Source organism: Cyprinus carpio, chromosome A8 (assembly GCF_018340385.1).
Source record: "Cyprinus carpio isolate SPL01 chromosome A8, ASM1834038v1, whole genome shotgun sequence".
Lineage (NCBI taxonomy): Eukaryota > Metazoa > Chordata > Actinopteri > Cypriniformes > Cyprinidae > Cyprinus > Cyprinus carpio.
In genome coordinates this window covers 2,003,174-2,018,226 of record NC_056579.1, presented here as the reverse complement: position 1 = coordinate 2,018,226, position 15,053 = coordinate 2,003,174, and the positions used below count along the sequence as shown (strand labels likewise).

At 39.4% G+C, this 15,053-nt stretch overlaps 1 protein-coding gene across 1 annotated transcript; it reads left to right on the top strand.

The window, feature by feature from the left end:
- The first annotated feature begins 1,177 nt into the window (after positions 1 to 1,177).
- LOC109070228 (hornerin) lies at positions 1,178 to 3,505 on the top strand. Its single transcript, XM_042761569.1, is given in 4 exon segments — positions 1,178 to 1,425; positions 1,569 to 1,724; positions 2,188 to 2,242; positions 2,244 to 3,505. Coding segments are annotated over 4 exon segments (1,422 nt in total). The 5' UTR covers positions 1,178 to 1,343; the 3' UTR covers positions 3,373 to 3,505.
- Positions 3,506 to 15,053: the final 11,548 nt, after the last annotated feature.

Below are 15,053 nucleotides of genomic sequence, written 5' to 3'. Positions count from 1 at the left end.
AGGCTTATCATTATTGCTGATCAGTGTTGTTGTGCTATGATATTGTAATATTTACCATTATATAATCGGAAGAGTATAGAAAAGTTTATGAAAGTGTCACTCAACAATACAATAGCAAAATATTTAAATATGTATAGTATTTTTATTTTACATAATTAATCAGTGTCCAGCACACCTTCCTAAGGAAAGAATATAGTCCAGAAGACATTGTAATTACTAAATGATATTTAGACAGACTTGAAGAGATCTATACTTTTGCCTTTGTAAATAAACATGTGCAAACAATATACTTGCTCTTGTGAATTTATTTTGATGTTAATTGCATTGTGAAAGCTGTCTCTTTAATACCGTGTGGTTTATATACACGTTGCTGCTGATTGGGCTGTCATTTTTGACACATCCACCAAACAAGAGAAAATAGCCTTGTCCAAATACACACACTTGTGGTCTTAGCCATTTGAGAGAGCAAGCGCGTGACAGGAAGTAAATGCGCAAGACTGTCCAGATCTTAAAAACGCCAAAGTGCAGTGCGCTTAACGCACAGTAAATCCACCTCCAGAGCAGTATTCAAGGCTTAGTGTATCCCATCATGCATCATGTTGTGGAAATAAATCGCGAGACTTTTTGCCAAGATCACGAGAGGTCACAGAAAAATTTCTAATGTAAGGTAAATATTAATAATAATTAGATATTACATATAATTTGGTGGTAAAACAGTGCATTACGTTTTATTGGTGCAAAGGTGAGTAACCAATATTTATTTTTTGTACATCATTTGCAACTGCTTTTTATCACTTAATTAGAAGCACCAGAAATTAAAGTGTGTCCCATCAGGTAATGAAAAATTGTACACAGCCTCACTTGAACACTTGGGCCAAATACAGGAAATACGTCATAGAAGTAGTCAAGTGATCAAGTGTAAAGACCGCAAGTGTGGGTATTAGGACAAGGCTAATGTATCTCAAACCCCGTTGCACACCGTTTCCAGGAAACATGTCGTTCAAACTGGAAACCACAGCAAAACGTTGTGCACCAGTTTGAGCTTGAACTTGCTCATGGTTTGAACGCATCATTCAGTTCATCCAACCCCAATCAAACACACCTGAACAAGCTAATCAAGGCCTTCCATTCAGATTACTAGAAAGCTACAGGCAGGTGAGTTTGATCAGGGTTGGAGTTGACCTGATCGTCTTGGATCTTTAAAAACCCCATTTTACAGAGGTTGATATTGCAGCAACACATTTATTTGTTTTAGTTTTATGGGCTTTGCTGTCTGCTCCTTCTGACACACCAATTCAGCACATTTTCTAGCAGAGATCAGTGTAAGATTGTAGGTCGGGAGGATGACAGCTCGAGTGTACTGCTCGTGTATTGCTGTTTTATTGTGTCTGTTCGGAAACTTGAACATAACAGACGCCACTTTAGGTGAGAAGATCTGTTGACTTCATTACACAGCATGAAGAAATTCAGAAATAAGTGACTCAGTCTTTGAATGTAGGATTAGGAATAGATAATAGGTTTTAAAACACTTGATTTGAAGCAGATAAATATGTAATATTTGTATTAAGGTTTGAACTCCATTGCAAACCTGGTGAAGCTGACGGGCTTGCTGTCCCCTCAAAGATGTTCTTCTGATAGAGACTGCTCTGGAGGACACGACTGCTCTGGAAGACACAAATGCTCTAGATTTCACTGTGATCCTGTATCCAGTGAGACTGTTTCCAGTGAGTTTCAGTTTATAATGGATGCTGGGGGTCCTCAAAAAAGTGTGTATGTAAGTAATTATACAGTAGTCAACATTTGAAGTTGATCAAAACATTATCAAAGTTGTCCTAAAACCAAAATGTGTTCTTGTCTTAGGACAACTTCGATGAAAAGTTTTGATGCACTTCAAATGTTGACTGATATACATTTTATGTTGTATAATTAAGTCAGTTGTTGATGAGAGGGAAAAAGAGAATTTTTTTTTTTTTATTTTAATTTTTTCTCTCTAAAGTAGGTTTAAATTCATCCTTTAGGATAGTTTTAAATGCAGGATGGCTTTACAAAATAAACAGGAATAATACTTAAAATATAATTCACTCTGTAGGTATAAAACTTGCTGTTCATGCATTGTGTTTTGTGCTGTATATTGACATGGCATATAGTCTATGCACAAACTAAAGCTGACTGTCTGTGTCCATGCAGTGAAGCCAGGTCAATGTCCCGACCCGAAGAACATTCCACTGTCTAAAAAAAGCTGTCCATGATGGCCAGTGTCCTGCCACAAAGAAATGTTGCCCAACCACCACAGTCCCCACACACTCTGAAAAACACGTCCACAGAGAGGCCCACCAAAGAGCCCACCAAGGAAGCGGCCAGGGAAGCGGCCAGGGAGCGGGCCAGGGAGCGGGCCAGGGAAGCGGCCAGGGAGCGGGCCAGGGAAGCGGCCAGGGAAGCGGCCAGGGAGCGGGCCAGGGAGCGGGCCAGGGAAGCGGCCAGGGAAGCGGCCAGGGAGCGGGCCAGGGAGCGGGCCAGGGAAGTGGTTACGGTCAGGGTAGCGGCCAGGGAGCGGGCCAGGGAAGTGGTTACGGCCAGGGTAGCGGCCAGGGAGCGGGCCAGGGAGCGGGCCAGGGAAGTGGTTACGGCCAGGGAGCGGGCCAGGGTAGCGGCCAGGGAAGTGGTTACGGCCAGGGTAACGGCCAGGGAGCGGGCCAGGGAAGTGGTTACGGTCAGGGTAGCGGCCAGGGAGCGGGCCAGGGTAGCGGCCAGGGAAGTGGTTACGGCCAGGGTAGCGGCCAGGGTAGCGGCCAGGGAGCGGGCCAGGGAAGTGGTTACGGTCAGGGTAGCGGCCAGGGAGCGGGCCAGGGAAGTGGTAGCGGCCAGGGAAGTGGTTACGGCCAGGGTAGCGGCCAGGGAGCGGGCCAGGGAAGTGGTTACGGCCAGGGTAGCGGCCAGGGAAGTGGTTACGGCCAGGGTAGCGGCCAGGGAAGTGGTTACGGTCAGGGTAGCGGCCAGGGAAGTGGTTACGGTCAGGGTAGCGGCCAGGGAAGTGGTTACGGTCAGGGTAGTGGCCAGGGAGCGGGCCAGGGTAGCGGCCAGGGAAGTGGTTACGGCCAGGGTAGCGGCCAGGGAGCGGGCCAGGGAAGTGGTTACGGTCAGGGTAGCGGTTACGGCCAGGGAGCGGGCCAGGGAAGTGGCTACGGCCAGGGAAGCGGCTACGGCCAGGGAGCGGGCCAGGGAAGCGGCTACGGCCAGGGAGCGGGCCAGGGAAGCGGCTACGGTCAGGGAAGTGGCCAGGGAGTGGGTCAGGGAGTGGGCCAGGGAAGCGGTTACGGCCAGGGAGTGGGCCAGGGAAGCGGCCGGGGAAATTGTGGTCTGAAACTTTCATAGGAATTTTGCTTAACACCTACTGGAGATCTTTTCAATTCAGTGCTTTATTCATATGGCATTTTCCCCTTTTTGCTACAACAGTTGAGAGTTTGTCTTTCTCCCTCCTTCCCTTAAATAAAGAGAATTTACTTGAGTTGGTTTTTGTTATCATTTGGCCATTTTCTCACAAAACTGCTTTCTGGCATCAGTGCTTTGTGCAAGTTCCTCTCCCTGAGACCTGGACATTTAAAGTATTAGCCTCCCCCAAAGCTACTTTTTTTTTTTTTTTTTTTTTTTTTTTTTTTTTTAAATGGTTAAGTGATTTCAAGTTGTACAGTCTTCTATATATATATTTTAAGTATAATTTGAGTACCTTTTTTACACCACTGTAAACCGGTAATGCCTTTGTAGATTTGATTGGCCATCTCTCATTTTGACATTGACCAGCGCTGTTAGACTGCTGGTCAACTCAGATGAGAGTCCGTTATCTTTACGTCACCAGATTTCAGTTAGTGTTATTTCAGTTTATTATTACAAGCCTATGAATGCTAAGGTCAGGCTCTTGTGGATCTCATGCTGGGAATGGCAGTGTGCTCAACTTCATGTGGAACTGCACAGATTTTTTTGGCGGGAGTTGCAGCTTGCAGTCGGTGGTGAAATTAAAAGCATAGACGAAGTTGGACACTTTCTTCTTAGGCCAGACTGTTCTCAAAGACTTCCTTACACTTTTTTTTTTTTTTTTTGTTGTTGTTGTTGTTGTTGTTGAACTGCAGGCACTGCAATGTGAGTTCCGGGGATGGTGAGCACTAACGTGCTTTCGTCATCATACGTAACCTTAACCCGTGCAGCAATTGGTTGGAACAAACTCTATAAATAAGAAATATGAAGTCCGGGCTAGCCTGTATGGGCTGTGTATCTGAGGGGCTAAGGACTGTAAGGTGCTAGCTATTCCTAAGTAGGTGGAGTTGATCCGTGTGTGCTGGTTAGAACACCAAAGCAGGAGAAGGAATCGAGTTCAACAGATATATTGTTACAGGCATATGCAGAAGGGGAGCCAGGTTATAGCGAAGTGCATTAACCAGTTCTCAGATTGTGCACATATTATAGATGAGCATTAATACTGATGCAGAGCAGTATCGTCTTGAACCTTATATCCTTTGCCGGGTCAGCATACACTCATGTATGTGGGTGGTTTTCTCTCTAGATGCACATAAAATTAAACACTCAAAGGAACACAAAGATAATTGTATGATTTCCATTTGTTACGGAATCATATGGCTCATTTCCGCTGAGGACCAGTGCCGGCTGATGCAACCAGGGCCGCTGCTGGCCAAATGGATGCCCTAAGCAGGACTGTATTGTTGTCCCCCCCAAATATTAAGAAAGAAAGAAAAACATCTACTATATCCTCCTTATACCCAGCTATGGAGTTTTTGCCTCTGTAGTGAACATTATATTCTAGCGAATTTCTCTGAGACTGTACATGCCACATTTTTCAGTCTGGAAGTCCTGTACAGAGCACATTCAGGGCTTTCCAGAAATACCAAATGATTGGCTGTTTCACCATGAACACTCCCTCTCCTTGGATTTTACCTGTACCTGACTGTACATCCTTATAGAAATATGATAAAATTTAGTAATTATAATTTAAATCTGATTAACTTTCAAATTGTTTGTCATAAATCAACATATCAGGAAAATGTTTGTGGGGCTTCAAATCAAAATATGACTTCCTGTTATGAAACAGGACATCATTTTACACGTCAACTGTAGAGGACACCAGGACTAAAAGCATGTTTACTGTATTATGCATTTCGGGAGACAAAAGAATTGCATAGGAAAACAAATTATATAGCAATATTCTTATGAAATATTAGATATTATTATGAAAATCTGTCCAGTTACTACTCCCATTACTTCTTTTTTCAACATGCTGTTCCAACAAGCACTTTAATGCGCAAATTAGATACAGTGTATAGATAACATTGTGCTTAATGGAAAACCCAGTTTATGGACTTTTTGAACACATATTGTATAAAGCAAAATGGTATATCAAATCATTTTGTCATATATTTTATAACATAGTTGAGAACCATCTTAAAGTTTGGTATAAAAAAAATCCTGAAACCTAAAAATTGATTGATTTACAAAAAAAAAAAATCCCATTGTTTTTGCCTTTTCATGTCTATTCTTGTCATTTTATTTTTTAGAAAAACTCAGTTCATAACATATGAATAAAATATAATTTTTTTAAAAAAATTATTTTACCTTTTTTCTCTCTCTTAAGCTCTAAACAATGTAATGACATCAAAAATACAAAATTGACAAAGCTTTTTATTTCTGGTTCTCAGGAGGATAGGGATCAAAATTTTTACTATAAATATAAAAGTACATAAATTGTATTATTTAGAAAAAAATTGACAATTGTAGCTCTAGACATTTACCTATGGCTATGACTTTATTAATACAGTTGTCTCGTTGATTTTATAGTCTCAAGCATTCAGAAATCAAAATAAAACTAAGTAGTTTTACTATGATAAAAAAACATGGTTTGTTTTTGTAAGGGTTGTGATGTCCACATGTTTCTGTTGAAGAAATTATAAAGGCTGTATCATCATATAGCAAAAAGCTGGCCAAAAATGAAAGATTAAATGAATATTTGAATTAAATTTTTGGTTGTTATTTGATTGTCCTGTAAGTGTAACAGCAGCAATAAACAGGCCTTTGGCTCCCTTTGAAGGAATTTGTAATAACATGTAATGTACATAAATTGTTTTTTTTTATTTTTTATTAGCCTACATGTATTTTAACAGCCTTATTAACAAATCATTATTGCCTCGTTTTTATATAATGCATTTTAAAGGCTACTGATGGCTTAGGTCTGTTTTTATAACCACAAAATTAAAAAAAAAATCTTATCTTAATACTTCTTTGTAAATTATTATTTGAAGTAACAAAATCATGGTTAATTTGCAGTTACCAAACCTAAAAGAATGTTAAGTTTTGGTGTTATTCGTGTTAAAACCATGACTAATTTTCGTAAAGGAACATGGAAACTCAGAGAGCATACACTCACCTAAAGGATTATTAGGAACACAATACTAATACTGTGTTTGACCCCCTTTCGCCTTCAGAACTGCCTTAATTCTACGTGGCATTGATTCAACATGCTGCTGAAAGCATTCTTTAGAAATGTTGGCCCATATTGATAGGATAGCATCTTGCAGTTGATGGAGATTTGTGGGATGCACATCCAGGGCACGAAGCTCCCGTTCCACCACATCCCAGCTCCCGTTCCACCACATCCCAAAGATGCTCTATTGGGTTTAGATCTGGTGACTGTGGAGGCCATTTTAGTACAGTGAACTCATTGTCATGTTCAAGAAACCAATCTGAAGTTATTTGAGCTTTGTGACATGGTGCATTATCCTGCTGGAAGTAACCATCAGAGGATGGGTACATGGTGGTCATAAAGGGATGGACATGGTCAGAAACAATGCTCAGGTAGGCCGTGGCATTTAAACGATGCCCAATTGGCACTAAGGGGCCTAAAGTGTGCCAAGAAAACATCCCCCACACATTACACCACCACCATCACCAGCCTGCACAGTGGTAACAAGGCATGATGGATCCATGTTCTCATTCTGTTTACGCCAAATTCCGACTCTACCATCTGAATGTCTGAAGAGAACTCGAGACTCATCAGACCAGGCAACATTTTTCCAGTCTTCAACTGTCCAATTTTGGTGAGCTCGTGCAAATTGTAGCCTCTTTTTCCTATTGTTTGCAAAATTGCTCTTTTTGTCCTATTTGTAGTGGAGATGAGTGGTACCCGGTGGGGTCTTCTGCTGTTGTAGCCCATCCGCCTCAAGGTTGTGCGTGTTGTGGCTTCACAAATGCTTTGCTCGGTTGTAACCAGTGGTTATTTCAGTCAAAGTTACTCTTCTATCAGCTTGAATCAGTCGGCCCATTCTCCTCTGACCTCTAGCATCAACAAGGCATTTTTGCCCACAGGACTGCCGCATACTGGATGTTTTTCCCTTTTCACACCATTCTTTGTAAACCCTAGAAATGGTTGTGCGTGAAAATCCCAGTAACTGAGCAGATTGTAAAATATATTCAGACCGGCCTGTCTGGGACCAACAACCATGCCACGCACAAAATTGCTTAAATCACCTTTCTTTCCCATTCTGACATTCAGTTTGGAGTTCAGGAGATTGTCTTGACCAGCCCTAAATACGCTGTAATATGAGAGGAAATTCAAATGTTCACGGAAATGGTTAAAAACTGCTAAATGCATTGAAGCAACTGCCATGTGATTGGTTGATTAGATAATTGCATTAATGAGAAATTGAACAGGTGTGCCTAATAATCCTTTAGGTGAGTGTATTAGATGCGTTGGTGATGGTGAAATTATTTCCGACATTAAAACGCTATTAACGTCAACAGCCAAAAAAGTTTTGCAGGGCCTGAAAGTTATGCACGGGCTTCGTTTTCATCTTTTCTTTCTTTCCTTTTTTTCTTTTTTTTTCTCTGCGGCGGATTGCTGATGTCTTTTCACTGGCATAGATATCCATCCATCAGTTATGATCATTTGCATTCAGCAGCAAACATGAGACGCAAGCGGTCTCGAGCGCGGATGGGGGAATGGCGCGTCAAGTGTTTTTTTTTGAGCAACTGAGATGATCAACTCCCCCCCTTCGTACTCTGCGTATAGGGAGCGGCGGTACTGGATGCAATCAGAGAATGTCTAATATGGCGAGAAGCTTCACTCTCACTACACTTCCGGCTTCTGAACTGGTTGCAGTTCCACTCTGATTCCATATGAGGGCGCTCACAGGACGAGTGCAGAATAAATGGAGGTCAATGGCGGTATACCCCTCAAAATCCACTTTTCTCAGGATATAATTTTTTGTCTAGTAATTTGAATGTTGTATTCGAAAGGAGATGCAAAGAAATTACACATTGCTGGGTGTTAGATTTTTTAGAGTCACTTATTTGCTTTAAAAAGTCTTTTAAGTCCAATTGCCTTTTTTCAACGGCAATTGGGTGAAAGGGACAAATTTAGCCGTCTAGCCCCATAGACTCCCAATCATTTTGCACTCATGGCGATCGCCCCCAGTGGAACTCTGGTGGAACTGCAACCAAAATTCGGTACAATAGGACTTAATAGGGAGTGGGAAGGCTCTCCGTAGATGGGCTCTGATGCAATACTAGATTGCAATTGCGTGTGCGGCGCTGTGAAACAGTCCACAGAAAGCATGGAATTCTGCCAAAATAAAAGTCCCCGTGATAGAGAAGGAAGCACTTTTGTGCGTCTACATTATAAATCAGTGTCATTAATGAGCCTTTTGCACAGGCTGAATAAAGCAAACCAGCAAAGTTCAGATGGGTGACGATTGTAATGGGGGTATAGTCGATTACAGTGACATACAGGAGTCGTATTAATGTGCAAACAGACAGACCGTGTCTGTGCGCTCTCTGATAGCTTTTTGCTCGAGCACATTTCAGTATGGTCGCATGTCTGACAAGTGTTTTATAATGGACACTCACTATTATAGGAGTTTGCTGCGGTCAGCGGTGTTTATATACATATGGGCAAAAAACTCACTCTGACAGAGTACTGTTCACTGTTGATGTTGAGCTGCCTTCAGATCACCATATTCGACAAATTCATGTTTTTTTTATTTTTTATTTTTAAATTTGTCTAATAATTCGGAATGGATCGGTATATAAACAGTTAGTTTAAGGCGACTGGTATAGTGGTCAGTTTGCGTCTCTGTGTGGTCATGTTTGGTATTGCAGCTTGACTTGTAGTTATTTCTATACTGTGCATAGACCAGTTTGGAGTAGATGTTTGTTTGTTTGTTTTATTTATTTATAGAGCACAATTAAAACAACGCAAGGCTGGCCAATGTGCTGTACAATAGTAACTAGTAAAAAGGAGACCAACAGCACAGAAGGAAAAAAGAGTAATAAATAAGCAATTAAAACAAACATCATAGCAAAAAACGAGATCCACTTTGTTTACTCATTGTGCTGAGCCAAAGACTAACTCTAATAAAAACAATTTCACATTTATTTTTAAAAGAACCCAGTGTAGATAAAAGTCTAAGATATAAAGGCAAGCTATTGGGGCCACCATTGAAAATGCCCGGTCACCACTCAGTTTTAATCTTGTCCTAGGGATGTCTAGAATCATTTAGTTTGATGACCTTATATTACGTTGAGGTTAGTGTTAATGCAAATGATCAATTAAATAAGAGGGAGCCAGATTGTTTAAGACTTTATATACTAAGATAAGTCATTTAAAATCGACCCTGTAGTGAATTGGAAGCCAATGTAAAGTGGCTAAGATCAGTGTAATATGCTGGTGTTTCCAAACACCCATCAGCAATCTAGCAGCAGCATTCTGCACCAACTGCAAGCTGTTTATCAAATTTCAGAGAGACATCAAACTGAACCCCAAGATTCCAGACGATGGAATCTTCCAAGATCTAGAACAGACGATGAAAAAAAGCATTCTGACGATTCAAAAGCATTCTGATGATGCTTTTCATACTTTCCTGTTATTTATTTGGCAGTCTATGGGACAGTCTCAAGCCTACCGGTTTTCATCCAAAATATCTTAAATTGTGTTCCGAAGACGAACAAAGCTTTTACGGGTTTGGAAAGACATGGGGGAAAGTGATTAATGACAAAATTTTCATTTTGGGATGGAGTATCCCTTTAATGGTTTGATGTTTTAAAATATTCACGAACCTGCTCTGAGTCCCGATCTGAATCAAATGATTCATGATCCCACTCCGAAGCCATGATCTGAATCAAAAGATTCACGAACCCACTCAGAGTCCCAAACTGAATCAAAAGATTTGCGAACCCGCTCCAAAGTCCCAAACTGAATCAAAATATTTTCACAAACCCACTCGGAGTCACGATCTGAATCAAAAGATTTTCAATCCCACTCCGAAGCCCCGATCTGAATCAAATGATTCGCGATCCCACTCCAGAGCCTGATCTGAATCAAAAGATTTGCAAGCCCACTCCGAGTACCGATCAGAATTAAATGATTTGCGATCCTGCTCCGAAGTTCCAAACTGAATCAAAAGATTCACGAATTCCTGCTCCGAGTCCCGATCTGAATCAAATGATTCGCGAACCCGCTCCAAAGTTCTGATCTAAATCAAATGATTCCCGATATACACTTTGGAGTCTCGATCTGAATCAAAAGATTTGCGATCCCGCACCAAAGTCCCAAACTGAATCAAAAGATTCACGAACCTGCTCCGAGTCCCGATCTGAATCAAATGATTCGCGAACCCGCTCCAAAGTTCTGATCTAAATCAAATGATTCCCGATATACGCTTTGGAGTCTCGATCTGAATCAAATGATTTGCGATCCCACACCGAAGTCCCAAACTGAATCAAAAGATTTGCGAACCCACTCCGAGGTCCGATCAGAATCAAATGATTCGCAAACCCGAAGTCCCAATCTAAATAAAAAAAGATTTGCTAACTCGATCCAAAGACCCAATCTGATCAAATGATTCGCAAATCCACTATGAAGCCCCGATCTGAATCTGCTTTGCAAACCACTCCGAAGTTCCGATTTGAATCAAAAATATTTGCGAACCCGATCCGAAGCCTCGATCTGAATCAAATGATTCGCGATCCCCCTCCGAAGTCCCAATCTAAATAAAAAAGATTTGCTCACTCGATCCAAAGCCCCAATCTGAATCAAATGATTCGCAAACCCGCTCCGAAACCCCGATCTGAATCAAATAATTGCAAACCCATCCGAAGTTCCTATTTGTATCAAAAATATTTGCGAACCCCATCCGAAGCCCCGATCTGAATCAAATGATTTGCAAACCCACTCTGAAGTTCCGATCTAATTCAAATGATTCGCTATACGCACTTTGGAGTCCAGATCTGAAATATACTGAAGCAGTCACGTGGGTTTCAGACGAACAAAGCATCAAACGTCATAGATCATGTGCTTTTGGCCAAACGAATCAAGGTCCGATACAGTGCCTTGATCTGAAATGTGTTGTTTTTTTTTTTTATACAAGCTTCAGAGCTTCAGAGCTTCAGTGTCGAGCATAACATCACTACACAAATCTACAAACATATTCAAGTGAGATAAATGTTCAGATAGTTCTGTATGTTGTTTCAGGGTTAGCATCATCTGAGGTCCTCTGAGGGGTTGGCATCATCTCTTCTCAGGTGTTCTGGATCCAGACTGGAGCTTGTGTAAATCCTAGCAAAACAGAGAAACAAATAGAGACATAATTAGCGTAGCTGCTGCTCCAGCCAAGTAAAATTAATTAGTTTAACCCAAGCTAAAGAATAATAATGTGCATTTGATCAGATATAACTGCAGTCCAAAATTATCAGAACCATTATTTGAATGCTTGGCCAAAGAGGTGTGTTTTTAATCTAGATTTAAACAGAGGAAGTGTGTCTGAACCCCAAACATTATCAGGAAGGCTATTCCAGAGTTTGGGAGCCAAATGTGAATAAGCTCCTCCTCCTTTAGTGGACTTTGCTATCCTAGGTACTATCAAAAGTCCAGCGTTTTGTGACCTTAGGAAGCGTGATGGGTTGTAGCGTGGTAGAAGACTAGTTAGGTACACAGGAGCTAAACCATTAAGGGCCTTATAAGTAAGTAATAATATTTTGTAACTGATACAGAACTTAATAGGTAGCCAGTGCAGAGACTGTAAATTGGGGTAATATGATCATATTTTCTTGACCTGGTAAGGGACTCTAGCCGCTGCATTTTGGACTACCTGATGAAATGATGAACTGCCTTTAACTGTCATTTTGTATTATTGACACACTGTTTTCCTAATTAATGTTGTTCAGTTGCTTTGACACAATCTTTTTTGTTTAAAGTGCTATATAAATAAAGATGACTTGATAGCTTGTTTATTGAGTATATAGAACCTTGCCTGTTTTATTTTCCCTATACTTCCCCCCTTTTTTTAAATAAAGCCACTTAGCCATGTAACTTTTAAACACATACATTTACATTTACATATACATTGTATATACTGTATATATATATATATATATATATATATATAGAGAGAGAGAGAGAGAGAGAGAGAGGGGCCTATAGAGTGAGACGAGCCGGAGGCAGAATTTTTCACTAGAGAAAGTGTTATTAAGCACCATGGAGTCATATTTTAGCCAAAAGCAGTGGTTTCAAGTTAAAAACGATGGATTTGTTTCTGACAAACACACAGCATGCGTGAGGGGATGATCATGTTCATTTTGTCTCCAGAAATGATATAATTTCGGTGGGAAAAAAACAGCACGAACACTGCCCAGTGTATATTGTGGAAAGTCTTACATTTTGCACTTTAATAATGCAGTTCGATTCAGATTTATTTGTATAGCTCTTTTCACAATGCCTATTGTTATAGAGAAGCTTCACAAAAAGTGTATTTCAGTGGCACAATCAGGAAGTAATCTGTCAGATGTTAGTGTTTAATAGTGCTGTAATAGTGTAATTAAATGCTTCTTCAAAAGGCTGCTCACACAGACACAGATCTGTTTATTTATTTGTTCTGCACCGTGTCATCAGGCTGTACGTGGATGCTGCGGTTGCCTTGGTAACGCTGATGTTGGATACTTTTCCGCTTCTGTGTTCAGACCATCAAAGTGATGCTCAAGTGAGTTTAAAGCGCCTGTGTATTTTAGAAGTACAATAAATATCCTCAGACACTAGAGGGTGCTGTAACTTTATATTCCCCCAAAAAACAAAAACCCCACAGCTAGTGGCTGAAACCAGTCCCATCAAAACCATCAATGATTACTGGAGTTACATTGTATTTTTAGTGTTGTCTAGCACATTTATCAGTGCTGCAGTGACGCATGTCTGATATTTTACTTAATTCACCTTTTGTTCAACATTTATTCAATGCAACGTATTTCTTTAAAAATAACATTTCAGATCATCTGAGCTCTGAATGTTCAGTTAGTAATTTAAAGCTGCTGCTCACAGTGGGATTTTTAATATCAGTGTCTGATGAAATCATTCAGAATTGAAATTGTTTATACAGTATGATCTGCGATGGTAAAGTCAGTGAACTGATTCAGTTTAAATCCACAATTAAAGTAAATGCGCTGTTCTGATCTGTGTGTAAGTTATATCTGAATCTGGAGGATCATTTATATCATTGTTATGTACAGTATCATCATATCACCCTGCCCTAAAACTTGCTCTGTATTAAAGGCAGTAGACATTACAGTATGACTTTATGTACAGCTGATATGAAGTATTGTAAAAGTGCTACACAAATATATTTGACTTGACTCGATAAAAACATTTTTTAGAGGTTTAGTCCAGTTATTAGGGTGATCAGTGAGCTTCTTCAGTGATGCTTGAAATTAAAGAAAGGTAATGTTGTAGACATTAAAAGACATAAAAAAATAAGACTTTACAATAAGGTTTCATTTATTATCAAATGTTGTTACCATCATTTATTAATTTTATTTAATGTCAGTTGATAAAATAGCAACTTTATTCATTTTAGTTCACATCAATAGTGACAGATAACAACTATTTATTTCAAAAATGCACTGGTAAATGTTGAAATTAGCATGAACTCAGATTAACCCTCTGGTTTTGTTCATGTGGAAGTCAAAAGTGACCGAACACCTGAAATATATACATTTTTTTTTCCAGTAAAATCAATGTAATATATTTTTGTTCACAAATATTTTCTTTCTTTTGTATTTTGAGAGAATTTCATAGTACTAATTAATATTTATGCAATAATTATGATATTTTTTCCTATTGAAAATAATAATTTAAAACAATTCATTTGCAAAAGAAAGAAATCTGCAATTCCAGGGTTTAGCCACTAGATTCTTATATAGCTCTAAATAAAATGCTTATAAATTCTAGTTGTTTTTAGATATAAATACTTATTTTTATAAGGTTGTGGATTTGGATATATATTAAGACATTCTCAAAGACAACTTTTTGTAAAGATTTATATTTTTTTGGTTGAAATGTCAGTTTTTGCATTAATTTTACTAAATCATGATCACACAGAAATCCATATTGTTGCAGCCACAGCAGTTCATTTGTGTGTGTGTGTGTAGTGTGGTGTGTTTGTCTGTTTTGTGCTCTTGATATTTTAGTGTCACCACTTCATTGCTGTGCACTTTTTTTCTGCATCGTGAATGATTTGTAGATTGTACACACACACAAAATCTCAGTATTTTGCGTATTTTCCCTTCATTTCCAATGGCGTCAACACAAGTGTGACCATTTTTTGATGAACATTTAGCTTTTTCACATTTTCCAAATAGTTTCGTATCATTCCGATGAAGTAGCGATTAGCGATTTTAAAAATAAAAAAATAAATAAAATAAAAAAATAAAAATTATAATAATAAACTAACACCAGAGGGTTAAGAAGTGCAATAGAAGGATTTATTGTTAATTCGTGTTTACTAATGTATTTAACTAATGTGACAAATGAGAACTGATTGTAATATTATTCTTATTATTGCTTTTGTTTTAGTCATGTTTTATCATTTATTAGGCTATACATTTAGGCTATCCTATATTTTTATACAAGCAATATGACTACTATACGCGTCTCTTTATGGGATTTCTGAGTGGTGGAAGTCATGCACGAGTTCATCTGGACGGAAAATATGATGTTCTCATGCTGAAGCTGT